Raw genomic sequence first — 14548 nt, 5'->3', positions numbered from 1 at the left:
GCGAGCTATGATTGTGGAATGTGGCCGGCCACTGGAACGTGCTTGTCCGTCGAACGTGCCCGGACAGAGGAGCGTGGTTTGATATCGGAACGTGGCCGGCCACACGAACGTGCCCCTCCGTCGAACGTGCGCGGAGAGAGGAGCGAGCTATGATTGTGGAACGTGGCAGGCCACTGGAACGTGCGTGTCAGACGAACGTGCGCGGAGAGAGGAGCGAGCTATGATTGTGGAACGTGGCCGGCCACACGAACGTGCCCCTCCGTCAAACGTGTCCGGAGAGAGGATCGTGGCTTGATTTTGGAACGTGACCGGCCACTGGAACGTGCGTGTCCGTCGAACGTGCGCGGAGAGAGGATCGTGCCTGGATTGTGGAACGTGGCCGGCCACACGAACGTGCCCCTCCGTCGAACGTGCCCAGAGAGAGGATCGTGGCTTGATTGTGGAACGTGGCCGGCCACACGAACGTGCCCCTCCGTCGAACGTGGCCGGTCACTGGAACGTGCACGGAAAGATTAGCTACGCTGTAAGTAGCAAAAACAACGTGGTTGCCCATTTTAGGGTGGCGCCGAAAGACTCACTTGGATCGGCGGGGCTTGTGGCGAAAAAAAAGTTATTGCAAAAAGTTCCAGTACTGGGGAGCGAACGCGGGTCCTTCAGAGCGGAGCCGCACTAACCGACCGGGATACCGATGATCACGGGGAGGGAAGGAAATTACACTGCATATGTGCTGCGAATTGGATATGAGCCAAAAATGAGAAATAAAACTTAATTCAAAAAATCTTTAAAAATAATTGGTTGATTAGAAAAATCCGAGACTACCCTAGAAAGACGCGGAATTTCACCCTCTATCCGGTGGTGCTAGCGGCAAATCTGGCTAAGGTCGAGTTATTTTGCTTTGCGCCGTCGACCGTCGGAAAACGTGGTTTTTTGGCCGTATTTTCGAAATTCCATTTTCAAAAAAACTTTAAAAATAATTGGTCCATTAGAAAAAATCCAAGACTACCCTAGAAAGACGCCGAATTTTGTCCTCTAACCGGTGGGGGTAGCGGCATATCTGGCTAACGTCAAGTTTTTTTGCTAATGGCCGTCGACCGTCGAAAATCATCAAATGGGCGAAACTTTGATCGGCCGCCGTGCGTCGGCTATGGCGAATAATCGGCTGAAAATTTAATCCTAGACCAATGTCGACGCGGGCAACCCGAATCCGTCGAAAAAATTGCCGAATTCCGAGTCGGCCAAATCTTCGGCCGAATTGCCGAAAAACTGGACGGTGGAAAATTATAAAACTCTCTCAAAATGCTAAGGACCCCGAAAAAAGTAACATATGTCGAAATCAGAAATTTGTAACTTGTGGGAAAAAAGTCGGCATTTGGGCGAAATTATGCCGAATCGGCCTCACGGGCGCGGGGTGCGTAGAAAAATTCTGAAACTCGCAGGAAAGTTGCGCCCGATTTTTCCGCGTCGAACGGTGCCCGGAACAACATCGTGACACCAACCGTCGATTTGATATCGGGCGCCGACCGCGGGCGTCGTCCGACTTCGGCCGGCGATTGCTCGTCGGCTATGGCGAATTTCGGGTTGAAAATTTGGTCGGTACCCTAAGCCGACGCGATCTAACCGAATCCGGCGTTCAAATTGCCGAATTCCGAGGTCGCCGAACTTTCGGCCGATTTGCCGAAAATGATATCTCCGAAAATGGATTTTCACATTTTTTTTCGAAAGAAGACCAAATTTCGGGGCCAAAACCCAAATATGTCTTTCTGAATTTGCCCCGTTTTCTTTCCAGAGCCGACGGAAGCCGAAAAATGGGCGTTTTTTGCCCCTTTTTCGGCACGCGAATTAAATTGGTAGGGACGGCCGAATCGGCGAGCGCGTCCCCCGTAAATTCGCCAAATTTCGCGCTCCGTCCGACGGTGCCCGCGGCGTCTTCGTGGGACGCGGCGTTCGGGAGTTATTCGGCGGCGACCGAACCGCCTCGAATTCGGCCCGAACTTTCGGCGATTTTTTTCGGCACGAAGCCGGTCACGGATCGCGAATCGGCTCGCGTCCCCGACTAATTCGGACCCGAGGAATCCGAATCCGTCGTCGAAACGGCCGAAAAATTAAGTCGGCCGACCTTTCGGCAATTTGCCGAAAAGTGGCCGAATCCGAAGTTTTTTTTATTTCGGCAATCGAAAGAGGACCGAATCGTCTAGGTTGTATCAAATTTTGGTTAGGATCGTACGTACAGTTTTTTCGCTACGAATTTTAAACCTCGAAAAAGCGTGTTTTTCGGCCGAAAGTCGGCGAAGGAGGCCGAAATCGGGGGTGTGCCGCAATTTTTTCCGACGCGCCGGATTTTTCCGCGTCTTTGGGTGCCCCGAACGCCCCGCTAGGTGATTTTCTCGCCGAGCTAGCGCGGAAAAACCTCCCTTATGGGAGAATGGGCAAAAAACGGACCTTTTTGCCCATAACTCGGCGGGGGTCGGACTCGCCGATTTCTCGGGAAAAAGTGAAACTTATATTAAAAAACCATGTCTAAATCCGTCGAGAAAGTATTTTTTTTCGAAAGTCGTGCAAAAAGCCGCGAAAGCTATTATAGAGTGAAGGGATTCTATTTTAAATAAATCAATATTTATAAATTTAACCATTTGTGATCTTGTATAATTCTGTCTCTTTGCAATAATTTATAGCTTCAAATATTTACAAATGCCTCTCCTCCCTTACTTTCCACCCCGAATTTCCGATCACCGACGATGATAAAATGCTTTGCACAACGTTTGGCAGCACAAATAAATAATAAAGAACTGCACAAACTGCGGCTGAATCATTGCCATTTGAAAGCGCAACTGCCGGCGCGGCCATAAATTCCGTCCCATAATTGGGGTTCCATTGTCATTCTGGTCCATTGAAAGTCTAGGTGTCTGTGAAAAACGGCGCCTCGGCACCACCAAACGAGCAGCGCATTGGTATCAATCGAACGGAATTGATTTCCAAAACGATCGCGATTCAAATGCGCAGAGGAAGCGGTGATAAAGTTGGGGCGGCGCGCGCGTTTATTATCACACCGGGCGCAGGTACGCGTCTGTCGAACAGGTACAACTTCATTAGTGACGTCAGGGCCGGGGGTGACAGCTGATGCGACGCGGTGGGTCTGGAGGAGCGAGGAGGAGGAGGAGGAAGGCAGCTGCGCCGCTGGAATGCGGCCCGGCCAGCGACTGAAGGCCCTTCCAAAGCTTGCCCGCTTCCCACGCGGCCAGACCTTGGACGGAGATGCTGGCTCGGCTGCTGCTGACCATTTACATATTATTCCGTATGGGCACCGTGCATACCTCTACATACATACGTACCGAGATGCGCGCGATACAAAGAGGCCAATCAATTAATTACTTTGCGGAGCTAATCGTCGATTAATTCCACTGGAGCGAGTCGCCCGCCGCCGCCGCACACCAGTGAATAGAATTGATAGAGCCTTTGATCTCCGGGTGTTTGCAATCTTATGTGTCTGTTTTTATGGATCACTTGCAGCAGCCTTCAACTTGATTCGCCTCTTTTTGCTTCAATTTTGTTTACTGCGGCGAATCGCGGCGTTAAACCGATTAAACGCGATGGAGTTGTGAAGGAAGACAAATTGCACAAAAAATGTTATATAGTCTCCGCATTTTCCGCAAAATTAATTCCTATAAAATAAAGTCCATCTTATTTAAAAAAATTAATTCAACTTTAATACTTTGAAGTTAAATCAAAAATTAAAAAAAAAAATGAATTAAAAAAAATATTCCTGGCAGTATATCAAGGCTGGTGAACAATTGAGGGGCGTTTATTAGATATTATGGTGCAGGTCTTGCGTTGAAGGAGACCAGCACGAAGAGCGGCATCTCAGCCGGTGCATGAATTGAAAAACAGTAATAAATATTGAATGAATGCAGCGCGCGAGATCGATATATCAAAAGTGCATGTATAATTATGACGGGCCGCCGCGATCAAAAGGAACTTCCTTCGCCGCCCGCAGGCATTATTGTATTAGACTCTCTATTCTATCTCTGTGTTATTATCCACTCGCGCGTCTTTCAAATATTATAACATTCGTTGAGGATTGCGTGAGCTCTTATCGCGTTTAACCTGTCAAGAACAAGGATGGTATCGGGGCGAAAGAGCGCTTTTTAAAAGCACCTTAATAGGTCATTAATGAAGAGCAGCAAAGTTGATTACCGAAGCCATAAAAGCGAGACCACAGTGAAAAAAAATCGAGAGTCAATCGTTTTTTTTTCAGAGTCAGTTGAGTCAATCTCTCGGGGTCCAGATTTTTTTAAGTTTTCCCAGGGGTGGCCCAATTGTTTCCTGTTTAAAGAAATATATGTGATCTGGCGGAAATAATGTCCTCTCTTGCAGGAGCATCGCGGCGGCACCACAAAGGGAACGCAGACAGCCAGCATCTGCCTTTGAGCTCGCGTTTCGCTGGCACCCTGCAGCAGCACACGCCAAACACATCTCATCCACCTACTTTTGTGTACAGCTGCTCTCATACAAATAGTCGAAAATGGGCCTAAATCTCTCACAGAAAAATGCGGGGGAGGCGCTGCTGCTTTTCTTTCTTTATTGACACAAATTCGCCCTAAAGGATGTTTGCCTCTCCAGTGAGCGGGCAACAGGAAATTAAAATCGTGTGTGCGCCGAGAGACAAAAACAGCCGGGCGAAATATTATTTTTCGGAATAATTTACACTTTACACAGCTCGAATTTTGGCGAAATATTTTTGCATGCTAATTTGAATTTTATCTTTGTGGAATAATTTTTCGGGCGCAACTTTACACGAGGGCGCCATATTTATTCACGCACAAGTGGCTCTTCAGCAGCGCCTGTTTGCCGTGCTGAGGGAAAAACTGTGTCTGTGTGCTTTTGAATGTAGAGAGAAAGCGAAAATACGAGTAGGGTGCTTTTTCCAGCAGCAGCGAACTGATCGACAGAAAGAGAGGAAGTGGCAAAGGGAAAATAATAAGTGGCTGGCTCCTTTTTTTGAATGCACGTTTGAATGAAAATTAACCCTCGAAATTATAAGGCATTTATCTCCCCCCAGGATCAAAGGAGGCGCTAGAAAAGCTGCCTTCATTCATTTTCAATGTCAAGTCGCTCCTCGGACTGCGTTTGAAGAAAGAAAGAAAGGCATTCGGGAAATAATAGTAGTTCGCTGTGGCGGCGTCTCGCGGGGAGAGGCTACTTTTGTCTTACCATAAAAATATCAACACAAAGCTGCGCCAGATAAAAGAATTCCATTTCGCGGCAGTGCGTGGGAAAGGAAAAGCTGCGCCAGCCCCAGTTTCAACGGCGCGACCAGCCATCCACAAATCTCGGCGAGAATTTCCACAAAGCGAAAATAAAACGATCTTTCAGGTATTCAAGTGGATGTGAAACACCCCTTCTTTCAGGGACGTTAGCAATTTTTTAAAGGACGTATCGTTAAAATAAATTTATTTATTTTGCTCTGATTTTTTTTCAGTTCGCTTGGCAAAAGTAATTTATGCGTAAAAGTGGTTGTTTTTTAATCAGCGTCCGGCTGAAGAAAAAAAAATTAATTTGAAATTGATTTAATATGTATGTGCCAACCTCTAAGGACTGTGTCTCGTAAAATTCCAGTTTATCGCCGGCCAAATGAAAAGTACCACAGAGAATATTGATAGTAAATTACTTGTTAATACGCGGGCGTGCGGCCTCGTGGTAAAAATAAAGCTCAGCGTGAGCCTCGAAAAAGCCCGTCCGCTTAAAAATATAGCCATAAATATAATGTGATACCTGGCGTGGATTGCAGAGACCGGCCTGTGTATATTTTTCTTATCTCGGCAGTAAGTTTTAAAAAAATTGCCAAATTTAATTCTCAGCACTAGATATATAAAAAGTCTCTTTAACGTAGAGAAGAAAACCGTTGCGGATTTTTCAGAGAGAAATCTCTCGCCATGCCTTAAAAGAGAGAAAGAGAAGGGCTCCTCCATTCCGGTTGCCGGACGAAATTCCATACAATGGGGCGCATTCCACTTGCCGGCCACTATGCAAATTAACTAAGTCTGGCTTGTCGTCGCGCCAGCATTTTCCCGCAAAGAAGGAGCCACAGACATTTGTACCGAGAGATTTCTTTCCTCCTTCTTTTTCTTTTTATTTTTTTATTACTGCGAAAAACTTGTCAACCGCCGAAAGACCTGCTGCTTTAGCCGTGCGCAAGATAAATGGACAGAAAATTGTCTCGAGTTGGGGAAAAAACAAGGATTTGCGTTTGACGCGAAAATATGTTTTCCTGCTCTGGGCGACGGAAAAAAATCACGACGCTAAGCGACGCCCCAAAATGCTGCTTCAACTCGAGTGCTCTCTTTTATATATTTTTCAGCAGCATGCGGCACTCGACGCGCGTGTATTATTTGCCACTCGAATCGTTTTGTTTGCCGAGAGCATGCTGCTGTGGAGAGAACATGTCCAATCTATTAATTATGCATATGACTGAAACGTTCAATTGAATAATAATAATCGCTGCGCATGATGCAAATAATATTCGAACCAATACGGACGTTTGTTTTCAATTTAATTGGCTCGGAATCATACCGAGTTGTTGTTGCAGGACGATCGTGAATTGTCAACCAACTGCAAGGGTTAATTAAGAGGAGCAAAACTCAAATGCATTTCGCAATTGATTTTAGACCACAGACCTAGATTGACTTGTATTTTTCCACGTCAAGGATTATTATTTGATTACGAAGAAAAGCCTTAATTTATCAACAAAATTAATTTTATCAGAGACCGGTTTGGCCATTATAAATATCAGTTAAAATAAAAATGTCAAAAATTCAAAACTGTTAACTCAAAAAAATTTTAAGTATAGGATCAGTGTCATGTGGATTATTTTTAGATTTTGTTGTCTGTTTATTTATGAAGTGAAAAAATGTCCGAATTTTAAATAAAAATTTCAACATTTTTAATATGATATTTACTTAATCGAAAAATTTTAAAATTATTCTTAAGTAGAAAAATCAACAAATTTTCAATTTTCAATCAATTTTCGAGTTTTTTTTTTTTTTTAATATTCATGTTTGTTTCGGTCTTGACTCTCAAACTTTTTCCCTCTTCTGCTTCGTGCGTGACTCTCAAGAATGAAAAATTAGCATCGCTTGCGAATGGAATGCGGACTTAATGGGGTGCAAAGCGCGCTTGAAAACGTTCCAACTGCCGTCTGGCGTCCGCGTGTCCTGCCCTGGATAAATCATCCCCGGCTAACGCAAATACCACGAGTCTGCGGAGACTTTTCGGGAAGAGCAAACAGCCGGATAGCTCCTCGGGTTAAATGTCAACGGTGCTGATCAATATACCCTTTGCTGACAAGTCGTTCCGAGTGGCCCATAATTCGGGCCATTCCGAGCAATAAGAAGTGACAAGAGGTGGCCAAAGTGATACAATAATAATAATTTTCAACCGCGCGATGAGGTTTTGACGACTCCCTAAATAGACGGCGCCCGCTCTTTAAACCCGCAGAGATGTTGATCTGGGCCAGGGAAACAATAAATTTGGGCCGAAATTCGCCTGTTCCTATCTCCTTATCGTTGCCGCCGTGAAGAGCGAGGGTGGCTTTTTTAAGAGCCGCTCGAGCACGTGCTCGGGAAGTATAGCGGCGCAAAAGTGGGAGAGGGGCGCGTTTTACTGTCTGCCCCGCAAGACACTTAAAAAGAGCATAATTCTCATTAAAATTGCCAAGTTCTCCCCGGCAATTTAGGGCCAACCGTCACAAAGGACGAAAAAAAAACATAGAGCGTCAACGAACTATTCATTTTGATAAACAAATATGAATTCACATTTATCATTATATTATTTTTCAGTTTGATTGAACAAAGGACGTGCTTCAATTGACCCAATATTTGTCCTGTAATTGCAGCCAACAGCGCATGTCAATCACTGATTAAATATTGTTTCATCCTCGCGGCTTTTTATCTCTGGATTTTTTTATTTCTCTCTCGTCAATAACGCGAGCAAGGTAGATATTTTCACACAGAATGAATTATTCTATGGGAACGGTTTTTGACCGCTTTTTAAAAAAAAAACAGGCGTGCGACTAATCAGCTGGAAAATCGCTTCTGACTGGAAATTTGCAGAATGCGCGACGAGAGGCGAGGGATGCAAATTTCGTCCGGATCGGAGCTGACGGAATCAATCATGTGTTAAAATATTAGAGTGTCTCGATTTCTAATTAGCCTCGCCGGTTTGTTAAACAAACGCGCCGTGCTCGCGCGATGCTTATCGCGCACAGGCCCACTTCTTTAACGGCCGTGGAGACCAATTTATTTTATTTAAATATCTTCATTATGTTTCCCAAAAATGGCAATGGGCTCTAAATAAAAATAAAGAAGAAATAACAAGCTGTGCTATTTGCAAATTCTTTCCAAGGCTAACGAACAAATGAGGCACCAATAATATTAAAAATCAGACAAATTTACATTTGGATCCCACAATAGTAAGGCAAAGATTTTATCTACTAAAAAAACTCTATATTTGTTTAATAAAACTTTATTTTTTAACAGTAATGAAAAATTATTAGCAAATTTTTATTAGGTCCATCATTGCTTTCAGGGACTTTATTTTCCTCAATTTCTGTACATTTAATTAAATGTTACTTTTGCCTCTTGCAAATATTTTTGTTCTGGAAATAACAAGCAAAGAAAACATTATGCGAAATTCCAACTTTATGCAAACAAAGAGGAAATTTTCCTCACTGGAACAATTTTGGCACAAACATCTCAATTTTCGTTCCACTGGCTGAACTGGAAAAAGGGGGAAAATTTAGAATTCCCTTGAAAATTAATTTCATTCGCGGCTGGCGGAACCGAGCCTGAATTTTTCTCAGCAGCAAATCTTTCTCTCCTCGTCGCTACCCTTGTGGCTTTTTTTTCTCCGCCTCAACATCTTTTATCTCAAGCGCGCTCCGTGCTTTTAATTATCAACAACATCATAATAATAAAATTCCCGGCAAGCAAGGTGTGTATGTGTGTGCAGAGGGCGCTGGGAAATTTAAATAAAATTCAGCTCCGGCTTGTTTGCGGCCGCAGATAAGGGATAAAATGTTTCGGCTCAGCCCCCATGGCTGCAAGAAGAAGTATTTTTATTGCTCACAAACACGGCGCGCAACTCATGTTAAAACACAGCCAGACGCTGCGCCACGTGAATTTATAAACACATCATAAGCAAGAGATAAACTGGCGCAATAAGACACGGCTCGGATTGTCAACAAACGAGGAAAAAAACGTACGCCGATGAGACGCGACGCAACTCGCAGGGTAGAGGGAAAAAAATTATTTTCCTGTTTGCCCTGGCGACAAAAAAAAATGTGAACAAAAAGTCTCCTAGAAGAAGAAATTTGTTTTATTTGCTTTTTTGTAATTAGTGTGTAATCAAAAGGCTCTTCAATTAGATAACGCGTCTATGACGTGCCAGCGTTGAGGTAAAAAAGGGTACTCAAAGGAATGTATTCCAAGGAGAGGAGGTACGTGAATTTTTTTGGTCCATTCATGCTCTGGCAAAAGCATCTCCCTTGTCGCGACCTTGGGGATGTTGCATGCTCTGAGACAATAAATTCACCTGAGAGTGGGATTAACAAAAGCTCTGCAAATTCCGATTTTTTTTTATCTCTTACTAGTTGATAAAAAAGGTTAACAACTGTAATGATAAAGTAGCCCAGAGGTTCTAATCAGTATTTCCTATAATAGTAATTATTAAAAATACGGAGATAAATTGTCATTAAAATTAATTTTTTCCCTTTGATATTTAATCACTGAAAACTTTTTTTAATTTCTTTAAAAAATTTCAATTGTTTGTGATAGTTATAAATTTTAAAGACTGGCCATTACAATTAAATGAATTAAATTATTTAAATTTGTACTTTGTAATAAACTTTAAAATTTTTTGTACAAAAAACACACGTCTAAAGGCAAGTAATACTTTTGATCTGCAGCAATTAAGGCAAACTCACCTTGACATAATTGAAAACCGGACCGCAATTTATGCAATAGTTCATGCTCGGCAAACAAACTCTTTCACTCTATTGAACGAAAATGACATCACGAAACGTTTTCTCGATTTTTTCTTTTTTTTCTGTAAAAAGACTTTAAAAGGCAATGGAAATTCCAAATGACATATTATTTGTCTCTGTCAACCTTTTTTGAATCAACTTTTCTTGATATCAAGTAGGAATTTGGACCGAGAGATGATCACGCGGAGAGAGGGCTAAGCAGATTAGCGCCTTCTTATTTAGGCTGGGATTAGTGCGATTACACGTGGGCTAATTAAGTGCTGCCGAGAAGAGCCTAACGCAAATAAATCCTTCTCAAACGCGGCGCCACTTCTTATTCGAAGGAGGAAAAATTAAGTATCCGATGAATATATAATATAAAATTAGATTGATTCTCACAGGCCAAGAGTCTCTTAAACTAATCCTAGATTATTGTGTGCTGGAAATGCATACCAGTTTACGTGAGCGGAATGAATTAGAAAAAAAGAGATGGAGAGAGACGGAAAGGTGGTTTCGAGTTTCACAAGATCCATAAAGAGCAGGGTTTTGTTTCACAGGCAAAGGCAGTTCTATTACGATCTCTAATGGGGCTTTAAATGGACCCTTCTACCAAATGATCGCGTCCTAATGCGCATACAAATGTATTCGAAGTATTCAACCGAAAAAAAATCGTTTCGAAATAAATACAGGCGACGGGGTTTAACGATACAATATTGATTTTCATTGATTTATCGGTTCAAGGGAAAAATCAATAATTTCAAAGCAATTTGTCTTATCAAAAATACCCTAATTTAAGTAAATATAATTCTAATATTCATTATTTAAATTAATATAAAAAAAATAAAAAAATTTAATTAAAAATAAAATAAATTAAATAGTTCAATGGTGTACATTTGAGGTCAATAAGATAAACATCAAAGTTAAATTAAAATTAAATAAAATGAAAACATTAAATATAAAAGTCCAAGTTTTAGGGTGTCCTACCTGGAATGGGTTCTCTGGGAATCTCTCCGAAGCCCTTCTCGGACATGAGGGCATGCCGGACGGCCGAGCAGTGCAGAGGGCCGCTCTTGAGGGGCAGGGCGGTGGTGTTGGCCGAAATGGGGTTGGCCGACGTGGCCCCCAGCAGCAGCACCACCACCGAAAACACAGTCCATCGCACCAAGCACTCCATGCTCCTCCTGTTCGGCGAGTCCTCGGGGGGCGAAAGGGTCGCGGTCGCGGTATTCACGGCCCAGCAAAACGACTCACAGCGGTCAGCGGGCCAAATCGCATCTCCCGGGCGATGCAAAAGCGTGTGCTCCAGTCATCGGACGCGAATAATTATCAGTGCTCACGGGCCAGGTGATCGCGGCGGCTCGAGATGAAGCAGGAATGGCAGCAGCAGCAACGCAGCAGTGGAGATGGAGGCGGCACTTCCCCTCCGCCGCCGCTCTTGCTTGCCCCCTCGTGCAGTCGCTTCCCCTCGCCGCCTGTAAACACGCTGCCCTTCAATGAACTCGGCACGGGCTCGCGGCGACACCCGCAACTCGCCTCACGATGCTGCCACCTTTGGTCGCAATGCCAACTTTTTGGCCGTGATAAGCTCGAGCGGCAATCTTGAGACCTGTTAAAAAATTAGGTATTGTAATAAATCATGTCGCCAAAGATTGAATAAAAAAATTAAAAAGAAATTCTATGAATGTAATTTAAAAAGAAAATATGAAATATATGATACATTGTATAATAAAATATATTTTTGAATTATACATTCCGAATTCCGACAGAGAGTGGAGAGTGCAAAAAAATTATAACTGATTAAATTGGTAACTTCTGAAATTTTGCTTTCTTTTGTCGTTGATGTGCCCATGATTTAATTTTAGATTTAAACTGTATAATATTATAAGAAAAAATGAAATTCGGGAGATTTTTCAAAGAGCTTATATTTTTTTAATGTAACAAGAAAAAAAATCATCAAAAAGGTGTATTAGGTAAATTATTTTTAAATATCTCCTTCTAGGTTTTGAATATTATATCGTATTGTATTATATAATATATTGTTTTCAACGATTGTTGTAAAGAATCGAGCTTGACAGATATTTACTATATTTCTGATATATTTTTATTTTTCACAAAATAACAGGTTTTTTAATTCAGTAAAAAAAATTTTTTTATTTTCTTATGAAAGCAGGGACAAGAGTTAAAAAAAAGGCATGCTTTGATTTATTATAGGAAATCTCTAATTTCTGCACATGTTTCAAATTTTATATATGATAACTATTGACACTGCGCTCGCATTAACAATTTTTTCTCATATTCTTGTATTAATCATTTTTCTTTTTAGTCAAGAGATGAATTTTATTGCAGAAAAAATTTTGTTTCTATGAACATTAATGTGCGTGCCGCAAACAAAGCCTCTTAACATTTTGAATCCATTCGGAAAAATAATAAATTGTTCTCATCCAAACTTCTGGATTATCACATGAATTGAACATTGCATCTTTACGAGTTTATTCTTTCCTTCCACACCTACGCTTTTCACAAAGTTAGAAGTGCATCTAGCTCATCGTCGTCTACAGTTTCATCCAGCACAAAATCAATAGCTCTTTGCTTTTTTGCTGTTGGAGTTGTGGCTTTCTTCAGATTACATCCTTGCGAAACAGTTGGTTGAGGGATGCTGGGCACTGGATCAGATTTCTCTAAAGGCGACTCAACCAATGTTTCAATATCGGATGAAGTTTCCGAGGTTGTAAAGTGATCCCATTTGCTAGTAACTTTGGTCTTTGGTTTGAATTCAAAGACCTTAGATTCATTGGGGTGCGAGAACTTGCCCCATTTGCTGGAGCCTTCTGATGGCTGAACAAGCTGCTCTTGAAGTTCCTCTTCGTCCTCCTGATCGTTTGGCAAGAGTCGACTCCATTTACTTGGCTTATTCTCTGCCACAATCCCTGTGAGAATTCTCCGTCCTTCAACCCTGACCTCTTTGGCCTCCGCATTGAAGTTACTGGTTCTCTTTCTACTGCTACTGCAATTTTCCTCTTCCTCTTCTGCATTGGCCAACGCAGGTTTAGGTGCCCTCGGCTTTGCCTTCCTCACCCGTCTTGGGTCACTCGCCCTGAGGGCCATTTGGATGGGGTCTTCGTCATCACTGGACTCTTCCTTGTCCACCTGCAAGAAGTTACTCCACTTGCTCTCGGAGGTTTGTGGTTGGAAAGGTTGATTGAAAGGGTCAAATTGTTGCACTTCGGAGTAAACAAGATCCTCCTTCTGCAGAGTCATCTCGGTGCAGTGAGAGTTCTGCATTTCCTCAGAGGTGATTCTCGAGGCGTTCAATTTTTGGACATGGACTCGACACTCTTGGCCTGTTCCTCTGCCAAACACCTGTTGACAGGAAAAATTAATTATAAATCAGCTTTTTTATTAATTATTTTACGTACCTGTTTGATAGATTGTTTTTCGTTGCACATTTTGCATTGCCACTTGTTACTGCTCTTCTTTACAATGTGAACCTGTCAGTATAATCAAAAATTAAAATGACATAAAATCACCAAAGAAAATTCGTACACACCTGAAACGTCGAACAAGCAAAACATCTCAAAACATGGAATTCTTGTGGCATGTTTGGTTTGGTCGATTTTTAGGCTTAATCAAGACCAAATGTCAAAATTTTGATGAAATTTAGAAAATAAAATGAAAAGCAAAGAACTAATCGACTTGACTCATGGAATTTAAAAGGCAAAGTGGCAAAATATGATTGCTTACATTATCGTGTGCCTCTCTGACTCTGCAGCTGTTTGGCGCGTGAACTGGCGGCGGCGACCGGCGACTCATAATGGCATTTTTATACTGACACGAGAAAAGCAGTTCATAGGCAACATGCAGTACACCAGTGTCGTTTGTATTGCATAACCTCCTGTAAAGTTTTCATTATTTTATAAAAAAAATGGTAATTTTTTATTTTCTTTTAAAATTTGAACTATTTAAAAAAAAATTAAAACTCACCAAAAAAATATTACTTAATTCATTATAATTATTTTATCCCTGATTTTATCTTCACTCGCATTACTAAGCAATCTCAGCATCTTTATTTGCTAGAGTTTAGAATTGCAATTTTTATTTATTGATAATTTTAAATGTGCATGAGAGATGAGATTGGAATTTTATAATATTTTAAAATAAGTCAGATTTAGAATTTTCATCAAATATAAATTGTAATCATTATGAATGAGAGAGAATGAGAGAGTACAAAATGAAATATTTATACCCTCATGCACATTTTTACACATTTTTTTTTTTCGAAACTAAATTCATAAAATATATTATTAGTGTTGTCATTTATCCACCTTGATATATAAATAAATTGATTGCATTCAATTTTTGAAAACAATTTATTTTGAGAAAAAAAAATTGTTGGGCAAAACGGCACCACCAAGAATTTTGCTAAAATTTCCGACAATTAAAAGACCCCATCCGCCGCAGTGAACCTCGGCTGGCTAAGATTTTTGTTATGAATTAGCTTAGTTTTTTATGGTGATGACAAAATTTAAAAATAAC

General features: G+C 41.6%; 2 protein-coding genes across 2 annotated transcripts in view; both read right to left on the bottom strand.

Moving 5' to 3' along the window:
• Nucleotides 1–11400, bottom strand: part of LOC132204014 (glypican-4) — a 47648-nt gene extending 36248 nt beyond the window's left edge. Inside the window, exon 1 of the mRNA XM_059632225.1 lies at nucleotides 11000–11400. Coding sequence (XP_059488208.1) covers nucleotides 11000–11189 — 190 coding nt within the window. The 5' untranslated portion in view covers nucleotides 11190–11400. The remainder of the gene's footprint in view (nucleotides 1–10999) is intronic.
• A 744-nt stretch (nucleotides 11401–12144) lies between these two features.
• On the bottom strand, nucleotides 12145–13810 carry LOC132204990 (MRN complex-interacting protein). The gene is made up of 3 exons (XM_059633785.1): nucleotides 13563–13810; nucleotides 13432–13503; nucleotides 12145–13375 (listed from the first exon to the last, which is right to left on the bottom strand). The coding sequence occupies exons 1-3, from the start codon at nucleotides 13611–13613 to the stop codon at nucleotides 12533–12535; spliced, it is 966 nt and encodes a 321-aa protein (XP_059489768.1). The 5' UTR covers nucleotides 13614–13810; the 3' UTR covers nucleotides 12145–12532.
• Between the last annotated feature and the right edge of the window lie 738 nt (nucleotides 13811–14548).

This window comes from Neocloeon triangulifer, unplaced genomic scaffold (genome assembly GCF_031216515.1).
Source record: "Neocloeon triangulifer isolate White Clay Creek 2 clone unplaced genomic scaffold, ASM3121651v1 ptg000002l, whole genome shotgun sequence".
Lineage (NCBI taxonomy): Eukaryota > Metazoa > Arthropoda > Insecta > Ephemeroptera > Baetidae > Neocloeon > Neocloeon triangulifer.
This window is presented reverse-complemented; position numbering and strand designations above follow the sequence as displayed.

Excerpts from the sequence above, each read along its gene's own strand:
- LOC132204990 (XM_059633785.1), bottom strand. The coding sequence starts at position 13,613 with ATGCCACAAGAATTCCATGTTTTGAGATGTTTTGCTTGTTCGACGTTT. Across the intron at positions 13,504-13,562 it reads TTGCTTGTTCGACGTTTCAG|GTTCACATTGTAAAGAAGAG; the intron begins GTGTGTACGAAT and ends TTATACTGACAG. Across the intron at positions 13,376-13,431 it reads AAAAACAATCTATCAAACAG|GTGTTTGGCAGAGGAACAGG; the intron begins GTACGTAAAATA and ends TCCTGTCAACAG.